The 10,652-nt window shown below is 40.1% G+C and overlaps 1 protein-coding gene across 1 annotated transcript; it reads left to right on the top strand.

The window, feature by feature from the left end:
• The first annotated feature begins 14 nt into the window (after positions 1-14).
• LOC126052611 (uncharacterized) lies at positions 15-9,581 on the top strand. Its single transcript, XM_049833535.1, has 8 exons — positions 15-813; positions 2,314-2,400; positions 2,667-2,900; positions 4,703-4,725; positions 5,598-5,743; positions 6,329-6,429; positions 6,525-6,626; positions 7,708-9,581. The coding sequence occupies exons 1-8, from the start codon at positions 238-240 to the stop codon at positions 9,484-9,486; spliced, it is 3,048 nt and encodes a 1,015-aa protein (XP_049689492.1). The 5' UTR covers positions 15-237; the 3' UTR covers positions 9,487-9,581.
• The last annotated feature ends 1,071 nt before the right edge of the window (positions 9,582-10,652 follow it).

The following is a 10,652-nucleotide window of genomic DNA, read 5'->3' as shown; positions in this document are numbered from 1 at the left end:
GGCCGCCGGGCTCCGCTTCCTGGGAAGTTGGCGGTTGGCCGCGGCGGCTGGAGTTCGGAGCTTGCCGGGTCTTCGGCTGCTTCTCTGGCCCGCGGCCCCTCGGCGGCGGGGCTCGCTGCCGCCGGGCTGGAAGCGGCGGGGCGGCGTGACGAGGCGGGGGCGCCCAGCCGGCCCGCCTGCGAGCCGGGCCCGGGGCAGCAGGAGCGGCGTCCTCGGCCGCCCGCCTGCTTGTCGCAGATGGAGGCCAGCCTGACGTGCGCCGTGTGCCTGTCCCTCTTCGAGGAGCCGGTGACGCTGCCCCTCTGCTCGCACAACTTCTGCCGGGGCTGCGTGCTGGAGTGCCTGGCCTCGGCCGAGGCCGCCCGCCTGCAGCAGCAGCAGCAGCAGCAGCGGGGGCAGGGGCAGGCGCAGGCCCGCCTCTCCCGGGGGGGACCGGGGCCGGGCGCGGGCGCGGGCGCTGGCGGCGGCGCGGCCGGCGCCCGGGTGTCGTGCCCGCTGTGCAGGAAGCTGTGCCCGCTGCCCCGCGGCGGCGCCGCCGCGCTGCCGGTCAACACCACGCTGGCGGAGGTGGTCAAGCTCTACCGGTCCGGCGCGGCAGGGGCCGCCAAGGCGGGGGAGGCAGAGCCGGGGCAGGGCCCTGGCCTGCTCTCCCCCCTGGCGCTCGGGGGAACCTGCCACAAGCATCCGAGCCGGCTGGTGCAGCTGTACTGCCGCATGTGCCGCCAGGCGGGGTGCGGGCAGTGCGTCTCTGAGGAGCACCAAGGCATCTTCCACTCCGTCAACCTCATGGACACCGTGTACCAGGAGGAAAAAGTAAGCGCCGCGCTTCCCCTCCGCGCCGGGGGTCCGGCTCTCCCGCGGGGGATCCCACCGGCCCTGGGCTGCTCTTACTGGGCGACGCAGTGAGAAGCGCGGTGTGGTGGGCAGGCGAGAGGCAGCGGGGGGGGGGGGGGGGGGGGGGGGGTCTGCCGCTTGGAAGCGGGAGCCGGGGTTTGTTCGTGGCCTGCCGGGGTGTGCCCTTCCCCTGCTGCCGTCAGACCTCCGCCGCCGCAGACCGGGGACCGGGCGGGATTACGGTGTCCACAGAGCGGAACCCAGCTTACCAAAGCACCTGAGGAGTTGGGGGTTTTGGGTTGGGTTGGGTTTCGGTTTTGTTTTGTGGGGGGTCTTTTTAATATCGAGACTGGCGGTCTTTGGCCGAAGAAACGCACTGATGCTAAGAGTTTATTGCATGTCTGGATCCAGTTTTTCCAAGTTCAGGAAGATGTTAGTCCTACTAACAAAAAAAGCCGAACAAACAAACAAAAAAAAACAAAACCCGCCCACAGATATTTTGTTTATAGGCTCTCTGAGCTGGCATAGGTAATTTGGGTCAGAGATAATTACATATTTAGAAATAGCTGGCTTAGGTAAGTAATAAGTTCATAAATGTAAAACCAAAATGCATTCCTGTTTGCATAAAGACAGCAACTGCCTGGCCTAATGGTTGGTTGGCAGCTTTGTAGCGGTAGTAGTTGTGTTTTTTGCCAAAATAGCTACCATTTGGGTAGAATAAGCCTTTCATGCCTTATGCAAATTGGGTGCAGGGTGGCATGTCATACAGCAGTTCTGCTGTGCAGTAATTGAAACGACTGCAGGGCAGCGATGAAGAGTATAGGTATAAAAGTTCAAGTACAGCGCTGACTATTCTTTAAGCCACAAGTTGCTTTTGCACTGATTTCCCTACTGCCTCTCCCATCACTAATTGCATGTCACTCAGGAAACCAGGGGAAAACAGTGTTTGCACTGGACTCTCTATGTAAAACTTAGTGATACGGTAGGTAAAGGAGGAAAAAAAACAGAGATATTCTTAGTTTAAAACCAAACAGAAATAACTCGGTTATGGACAGCTTTCTATTTTATCATTGAGGCATATAAAAAAAAAAAAGGTGATTATCACACAGTTGCTTGTCAGACTGGAATAACAGCCTTAAAACTTACATTGTGATAGATGTCTGTGTGAGGGGAGAGGTTTTTTTAAAAAAAACCCAACATTGTTTCCCTCAGCCTTTTGTCTTTTAAGCTATGAAGTAAACCTGTAGCCACTCTAGCAATATGCACTGTAGGTGAGCCTAAAAATATTATTTTGCAAAATAGCAAAAGTAAGTTTGTGTACTGATCCAGGAAAGCATTAAATGTTGTGATGTTTTGAATCACAGCCTTTATTTAATATGTTTTACGGCACATCCCATGATGTGGTTCTAGATAACCACTGAAATGTATTTATTTTATGGCGTGGATAAAGTTGTATTAAGTGTTTCAATTGTCTTGCAGTTAACCTTCTTCAGCAGTCTGAAAAAAATGAGAATAATAAATGAGAAGCTGATGAATGAAATTTCAAGTCAACCAAATGATACGGACGTGAGTTACAGTTGCTGGATATTTTTATATACATATGAATGTATACTATAAAAATATCTTTATATATTATATTTTTATATATTATATAGAAATATATGTATTTTATGTATGTGTCTTTATTTCTCTTTCATGATAGGTTAATCACAACGTGGAGTATACTAGTGCTCCTTGTGGCAGAGATGTGCTCTGAGCTTACTTGGGGAAGTGACTCCCATATAGACATTGTTACTGCATTTTCATCTGTTTTTATGTTCTCATGCTTCTAGACGGTGCTGAACAGTGATGCAGAAATAATTGCACTGGAATTTGGAGAAATTTTCAAAACCCTGGAAATGAAGAAACGGCAATTGCTAGAAGATGTTGAAAATCAAAGAAGTAAAAAAGAGAAAGAATTTCAGATTTGGAAGAAAATGAAGGAAACTCACAAGAAGACCATTGAGAATTTTTTGAAGGATTGTGAAAAGCTTGTCCATGAGTGTGATCCTCAGCGTTTCCTGGAGGTGATGGCCTTTTAGTTATTATTTGATATCAGTTGTATAATGAACCTCAAATGTCATATACAGCCTGCTATTTTGTAGGTTGTGATAACGACTGGATCAGGAAAAAGAAATTCAACAAATGAAAAATACAGACTAAAATTACTTAACACTTCATACTTTTTTTTATAGCAGTGCTTTTCGTTTTAGAAAAGTTTGAAAAGCTTTCTTTGCAGCTTATCAATTATATTTAGTGAATTCAGTAGAGACTTTCCTTCTTCACTGAAAACTAATGAAATTAATATTGACTGTGTAGCTGTTGCTGTAACACTTCCTGTATTATGCTACCAGCTGTGAAAGTAAGCTACCTTGGTGCTGCATAGGGAGTTATTTACTAGTACTGCCTTCAAAATTCTCACATTTATTTGCTTTTTCATATTTATTTTCAAATGCTTTGTGTGTTGAGCATTTCCATTGCATTTTTGAAGTTGCAAGACAATAAAAATGCTTTTTGGGTAAAGATTGGAGCCAGAATAGATAACTTGTCTGTGCTGCACAGTGGAGTACCATGTTAGGATACCTGAGCTGAGGTGATTATACTGATTTTAAAACCTACTGTAAACTTTGCACTGAGGTGTGCAATGGAGATAAGCCAGCTTTGAATAGGCTGATTTAGGTGCTCCTGACATACGCTCTACTATGTAGTATATACACTTCTGTATTCGAGACCCTGAAAGTCTTCCTCAGAATGTTTAAGGGAACTGTACAGAAAAACACTGTTTCTGGCTTAGAGATAAATGCTAGAGGAACCCAAGACACAAGCTTAATCTTCACTGTTACCTAAACTAGTGTAGACCTCTTAATCTTGTTCATGTCAAACACTGTGGCTGCAGTTGTATGGAATTTAGGCAGATGGTAGATATGGGGCAAAGTACTTAAATAATGATTGAATTTTGTGTTTTCCTTAATTTCAAGGGTTATGCTTTCCTAAGAAACTACAGCATATTGCTGTTTTCTGCAGTGGGTCTTTTTGCTGCTTTCAGATAAATGAGAAGCTAAGAAAGTACTTAGAGCTGTTACTAAGTTTCTGGTAACAACTCGTTAAGGAAAATGTCACTTCTATCCAAAGTAAAAGCAACTCCCACTTTTGGAAGAAATATTCTGACTCCAGTGATGAGTATGCTTTAAACTTGGAACACCTGCCCCTCATAACACTACACAACTCATTTCAGTGAGGTCGGTTTTTGTTGTTGTTTTAAGATGGTGTTCAATGAGATCACCGGGTTTTTAAACGGAGGCAGCTAGTCTATAATCCAGTGAGGTTTTTACTCCCATTCTTTGGGAAGTGTCACTTGACTACAGTGCAGTGCAGTTCATATTGCCATTATCTGGCTGAATTAAAACTAAAAAGACAGCTTTTTTTAATCTCAGTGTAAATAGCACCTTGAGAACAGGTAGCAGAGGCTTCCCTTGCCAAGAAATACAGAACAGTCTGTCATTGGAATGTTTACAGATATCTGAACATCTGAAATGGATTAGATAACCATATGGGTCATGATTTGAGTGCCTTCATTTGGCTCTGAAGGAGTTCTTTTTGTCTTTAACACAAAACATGACAAGATAAATCATTGTCCCAGACATACTTTTTTTTTTACATTTGTATGCTCCTTTTTTTTTTTAATATTAACAGGTTTATTTCCTATAGTCCTGTGAAATGAAGACAGGGAGTTCAGTCTCTGAAGTATTTTGATAAAGCAATAATCTCCTTCTTTTGAGAGTTGGAGGAAAACTCATTCATGTCTTACAAATTCTTGTTTTATTTATAGGTGGCCTGTGGCTTGAATACAAGGTATATATATTTTTTTTCATGCTTTGTTAGTTCTCTAGTGTAATTTTAAGATTAAAAACTAAGAAAATAGTTTCTTTGGATATGGTCAGATATAGCAACTTAAAATGAAAATAGTATTTGGTAATTAAGACATTATAATGCTTTCAGATTTTTTGGATGCTCCATATTCCAAATCTTAGGCAATGTGTCAAGAATTTTAGTGATGTACTGTCTGGGATTAGAGATAATCAATCTTTTGAATTGGCTCCCTGGCAAAAACTGAGTATAGGAATTCATTAAGACATGACGATTGGATATTTTTAGATATTTAAACTCAGGAATACTGAAGCATGCCTGAAGCTTTTACAAAAATCTTTAAGTGTGTACGGAGATTCTGCAGTGTCTTCATTTTTGTGTTTGTAGTGCACATACCCTGTATATTTTTTTTCTAAAGATTCTTAATTACATTTCTTATTGCTTTTTAAGCAGAGTTTAAGAAAGAATATTGGAAATGGAGTTCTTTAAAATATGTTGTGGTTGAGACTAACATTAGCAATGCCCTCTGAAGAAAGAGTATAATTTAGATTCAGGTATTGTACACTAAGAAAAGTGGGGGTGTTTTAATCTTTTTGCTGAACTACAGGCACTACTTATTGCAATTTCCATTGTGTATGAAACCTAATTCAAATGAATTGTCAAGTAGTAAGGTTTAAGAAAAAAAATCTAGGAAACTTGACATTTTATTGAGGACTTAACTTTTTCTGATATCTTCTCCCTTTTAGTGATTTCTTTTTAAAATTAATTTTTTTTGCATTAGGTAGGTGTAATTTAGTTGTTGGCATGTGAGCCTTAAGAAAAGTATATAAGATTGGGGGGGTTTTTTCCCTTTCCAGAATGAAAACTCAGCTTGACCTGATGAATATAGCATCCAGCTATGAAAAACCACCAGAATATACTCAAAAGAAGATGGATATCAAACCTGTGGTTAATGAAATCTTGGCTTTGAAGTTAATGCCTGTTAATGTAGGCATTGTTAAAGGTAGGGAAGAAGGACTTGATATAGGACAAAATTCAGGGAATCACTCTAGCAACCTGCAATTTGTGGAACTAATTGATAATAAACAATCTGCATGGCAAAAGCATGCAAGAGTTCAGAAAGCATCTGAAGAAATTAATGGATGTTAAATTCATCGAGGGCTTTTAAATGCATTTTATGAATGTGCTTTCTCTACAAAATCCCTAGGATCTATTTTTGGAAGCTGGGGGAAGTATCATTATTATTTTCCTATACAACCAGTATCATCACTGTCCGAAGTGTGTTGCTGAAGTAGATGGGCATTTGTTGTAGTGTAGTGTGAATGTTAACTAGGCTCTGATTAAATGCTTTTACCTCAAGGAGAAAATGGTGGATTTTGTATCAGGGCAGGAATCTCCAGGCATTTAGAAAACTTCTTGTGCGGGCCACTTGCTTTCTATCACAGAAGTTTTGACAAGTACTAGGGTCTCACTTAGGGCAATATACTTTTGTTCTTAATTGGAATCTGTGTTTAGATGCACAGGAACCTTTTGGTATTTTCCATACTTAATATACTCTCCATTAGTATTCTTGTATTCTTTCCGATAGATCTACCTTCTGGAGGAAATGAGAATTCAACAAAAAATACTCTAGTTAAAAATAACATAAAGCAATGGCAGGACCAGAAGAATATACCCAACACGTTTCTTGTAAGTTATTGACTATGGGGCTACAACACTGTACTCTTTTGTTTATTTTTTCTTATCAAAATAAACTATAATGTCTGCTGCAAAACATTTTTCAGCCTGTAGCAGGACAGGAGGAAGCACTAGCAGATGGTAGCAGGATCTGTACTCGCTTAATGTCAATATCAGAAATGTCAGCGTTTCAAAATATGAGTCATGAGGTATGATTGAACATCTGTTGTAAGTATGGCTAAGTTACTATTTGTTATGACACAACTTTCTAAATAAACTGTTACAATCTTTTTCAGTTTTCTTAGTAGAAAGTTACCCTTCCAATTCTAGAATATAAATCTGACTAGGTTATTAAAGCTGTCAGGATTTTACTCTTCTTTTTTCTTCAGAAAGCTGGAACTTAATCTTACTACTGACTTCAAATACTTATTTTTATATTTTATTGTGGCTTTTTGAGTCACATCTGTAGCTTTGTAATCCAAATAAGCTTCCCTGTTGCCTATTTGAAGAGGAAGTCATCTGCCTGTGTTCTGTTTTCTGAAGATCATAGAATTCACTCTTCTAAGACTAAATTCCTGATAATTTGACATGAAACTGAAACCAGTCTCTCTTTTTGTTTCATTTCCAATGATCTAGTTATACAACTAGATTGTTTCACTCACGAGCAGTTCCATGTGGGTGGCTGAGTGAGTATTGTTCTGTACAGAATTATTCTAGTTACATTTGGTGAAGCATGGCTGGCAGTGAATTGCATAATGTATGTTCTGAGAATGCCAATGGCAGATGATTAAATGAAGAAGTTGCTTAGGTCCTTTAATATAGAATTATTTTTCTTTTGCTGTATTATTTTGAAGAACATCTGTGGCTTATTGCCGTTGAGAATACAACTTACATAGTTATTGTTATCTAGTAAAAAAAACTACGACCAGCTAAATTGGTTTCAGATGGTTATTTTTCATGACAACTTGAGAATTTGTCACTTACTGTCTAAGCTACAATTTTTAGTTATTTGTGGTTTTGGCAGTCACTTTAAACAGTTTTCTATAGTCTCCTGTTTCAAAACCTACTTTGTCATCGGGGTTCCATGTGTATCTTGTTCAATTATTTTTAAAGAACTTTTTTCCATAATGACTTGTGTTCTGTTGTCTTCTAGCAGCAATGGAAAAATACATCATAAATGCTATAGAATATATGAAAACTTTTCTTCAGTCTTAGGACCGTATGTGGGTTTATAAACTCTGAATCCACACATGCCATTTTGCTTAATGGGATTCTTTGCTGTAATTGTAGGAGTTACGTTACAGATACTATATGGAACGTCAGAAGCTCACTGATGAGTTCAAGACACAAACTTTACCTGCAAATAAAAAGTATAAATTTGTAACTCCTGAGGCTTTGAAGGATAGGTCCTCAGGAACGCCTTTTGTACCTTCACCTGCCAAAGCAAATAACACAGATAAAGGAAAAACAGGAACCCTGCAAAGAGCAGATGGCTTTGAGAGAAGCTTTTCTGGAACCAGTAATCACAGCATCCCATCCACAAATATGAACTTTTCTGAAACAAATGGTGACTTAAAATTATTTCATGAGAGAAGTTCCCAGGAAGTAACCACTCCAGCCTTATCAGAAAACTCCAAAGACTTAGTAATTAAAGAAAAATTGCCAATGCAGGCATCGGCAGTTACTGTTTCCAACGAAATGGACACAAATTCTAGCACTTCATCTGGCTTAAAACCAGCAGCATCAGTAAATGTTACCGTTTCAAATTCAGAATTTCTAGATATTTCTGCAGAGAGACTTTCTGCTTCACCTTTTGCTTTCAGTGCATGTAACAACTCATTACCCAGATTTATTAAAGATGCAGGTACATTTTCCTTCAAAAAGAAAGACAGGAAATATGTTTTCCCTCAATTTTATCTAGGAAAATGTGATCGTGCAGTTAAAACTGATAATGAGAATGAAAGCAAGTTTAGAAAACATGGTCCTGTAACAAAAAATGCAGTTTCTGATGCTTCAACCAGTCCTAATGTAGACTCAGCAGAAAGTGAGAAACCAGATTTTTTGTTTCCCTTTGGCAATTCAGAAAGAGATTGTTTTGCAGGATTGGGAGTCAGCAATTCATTTAAGGTTTTACCATTATCCTCATTTTTTAGCCAATCTGAGAAGCCATTTGACAAAAGTACGTCATCTCACATGAGAGAAAAAACACTTTCTGCAAAGGAAACTGCAGAATATGGTACACAGAAACCATCTGTCTCATGGGAACAGAAAGCTAATGCCTCAGAATCCATCACAGCTGTAGCTTGCAGTACTTCAGAACCCAACACTGCATCTGGGATAAATGATGTATCAGAGTCCCCCCTTCTCCCCAGTAACTGTGTATTTTCCTTCAAAAATAACTGTTTCCAGTTGCCTTCAACAGTATTTTCATTTGGAAGTATTGTCAGAAATACCTCTGATTCGCTGACTTCCTCTGTGTTTTTGTCTGGAAATAGTACTGAAAAAACAGAAGAAGAGAAGATAAAATCTGACAAAACACCTCTAAATCTAGGGAAGCTTGTATCTTCACAGTGTGCAGAGCCTGCTTCTAGACATAGTCATCCAAAATGTGAAGGTTCATTCTTTCCTGTGAACTCATCTGAGAAAACTGAAAGCACAGATAGTAATCGTTCTTGTAGTCAGCCTTTTTGTTCAGTTTTCCTTCCTGTTAAATATGAGAACGCATCTTCTACTCAACTTACTATTTCAACAACAAAACAAGAAACAAAGGTAAAAGATGAAGGAAGTGAAACTGTTGCTGAGATCAACTCTTCCTGTCCTAGGAGGGAAGATGAACCTGAGTCTGTACAGTTTCAGAATGCAGCTTGTTCTGTTCCTGGCATGTGCAATGATCCACCTTTAGGAGGTTCTGTGCTTACGGTAAATGAAGCAGGAGGAATGCCAAGTGACAGCGATTCTGACACTGAAGAGCTAAGTCAAACATCCATCTCTACTGACACCAGCAGTGCATCAGAATATTTTTCTGTTGCTGAAGACAAAACATCCACTAGAAGAAAATCAGAGACATGAAGAGAGAGTGAAATGGAAGATGAGTATACTTAAATAAGCTGGAATTAAATAAATGCTACTTAACACATTAAAAAGTGGGGATACCTGTGATTTTACAGCTGTTGTTCTCCCTGATTCTTGCCAATTGAGGTACCTTTGTGTTAGAAACCTGACTGCTTATCAGCAAGTACAATGTACTAAAGTTATTTTTTTATAGTGCAAACCCAAACTGAAGAAACAACCAAAAATGTCATGTCTTGTTAAAGACTCAAGTATGACTGTGTATGCTGTATCTTTAAGAATGCAGACCACCTGAGAAGTACTGCTGGGGTGGGTGTGGGTAGGTGGTGGGGGACTGAGATGTCCCAGAAAGCAGGTTCAGTGAGGCCTCAGCAACAGGAAGCAGTATATTGTTGTTTTGATACAGCAGCACTTGCACTAGGGTTAAATCGGAAAGAATACAGACAATAGCATTCACCTCATAGGCAGGGAGGGAGGAGAGCCATGGGGAAAACAAAGGATGTTGAAGGGCATTACTGGAAATTGCTTTGCATATCTCCCTTTTGCTGTTTTTCTTTTTTTCTGTGATGTATTTAATATATACTGAAGGTGCAAGTTCTAGTGTAATGTCAATAATTTATCTTGCACTTTTGAAACTGAAACACTACATCAATGTTCTTGTTATGCGTTGCAGAAGGGTGTCAGCTATGCTTCTGAACCGCTGCCTTTATGAAAAGTAACAGTCACAACTAATTTTCAGTTCCTCTTGGCAACAGTTTTGGAACCAGTGGACAGATACTAACTTGCTGTTTTGATGAAAGCATTAGGAGAATCTAGCTTTTAAAACACAAAAAACCTCCTTTTAAAACTTGTGTAATGACAGGAGAAGAGGAAAACAGCACTTCTCACTGATCCAGGACTCATTGAATTTTTAGTCTGTGAAATATGACATGAAGTGAGGATAAAAATACCATCTTTTTCTAATTTATTAACCTTTTTGTTGCATACAAGAGATAACTGTGCTTTAGCTGTTAGAATATGCAGATGGTAATGCTATTTCAGATTAAAGCTTTATTTCATTTAGTGTTCACTCACCAGCAAGAGCTGGTGCCAGATTTTAAATAAATGAATCTTGTGCTAGGTAGCTATGTCAACTGGCAAGTATTAGATCAGAGTGTTTAATAACC

The sequence above is a fragment of the Accipiter gentilis genome, chromosome 3, assembly GCF_929443795.1.
Source record: "Accipiter gentilis chromosome 3, bAccGen1.1, whole genome shotgun sequence".
Classification (NCBI taxonomy): Eukaryota; Metazoa; Chordata; class Aves; order Accipitriformes; family Accipitridae; genus Astur; species Astur gentilis.
Note: the sequence above shows the minus strand (reverse complement) of the source record. Positions and strands in the feature narration are given on the sequence as shown.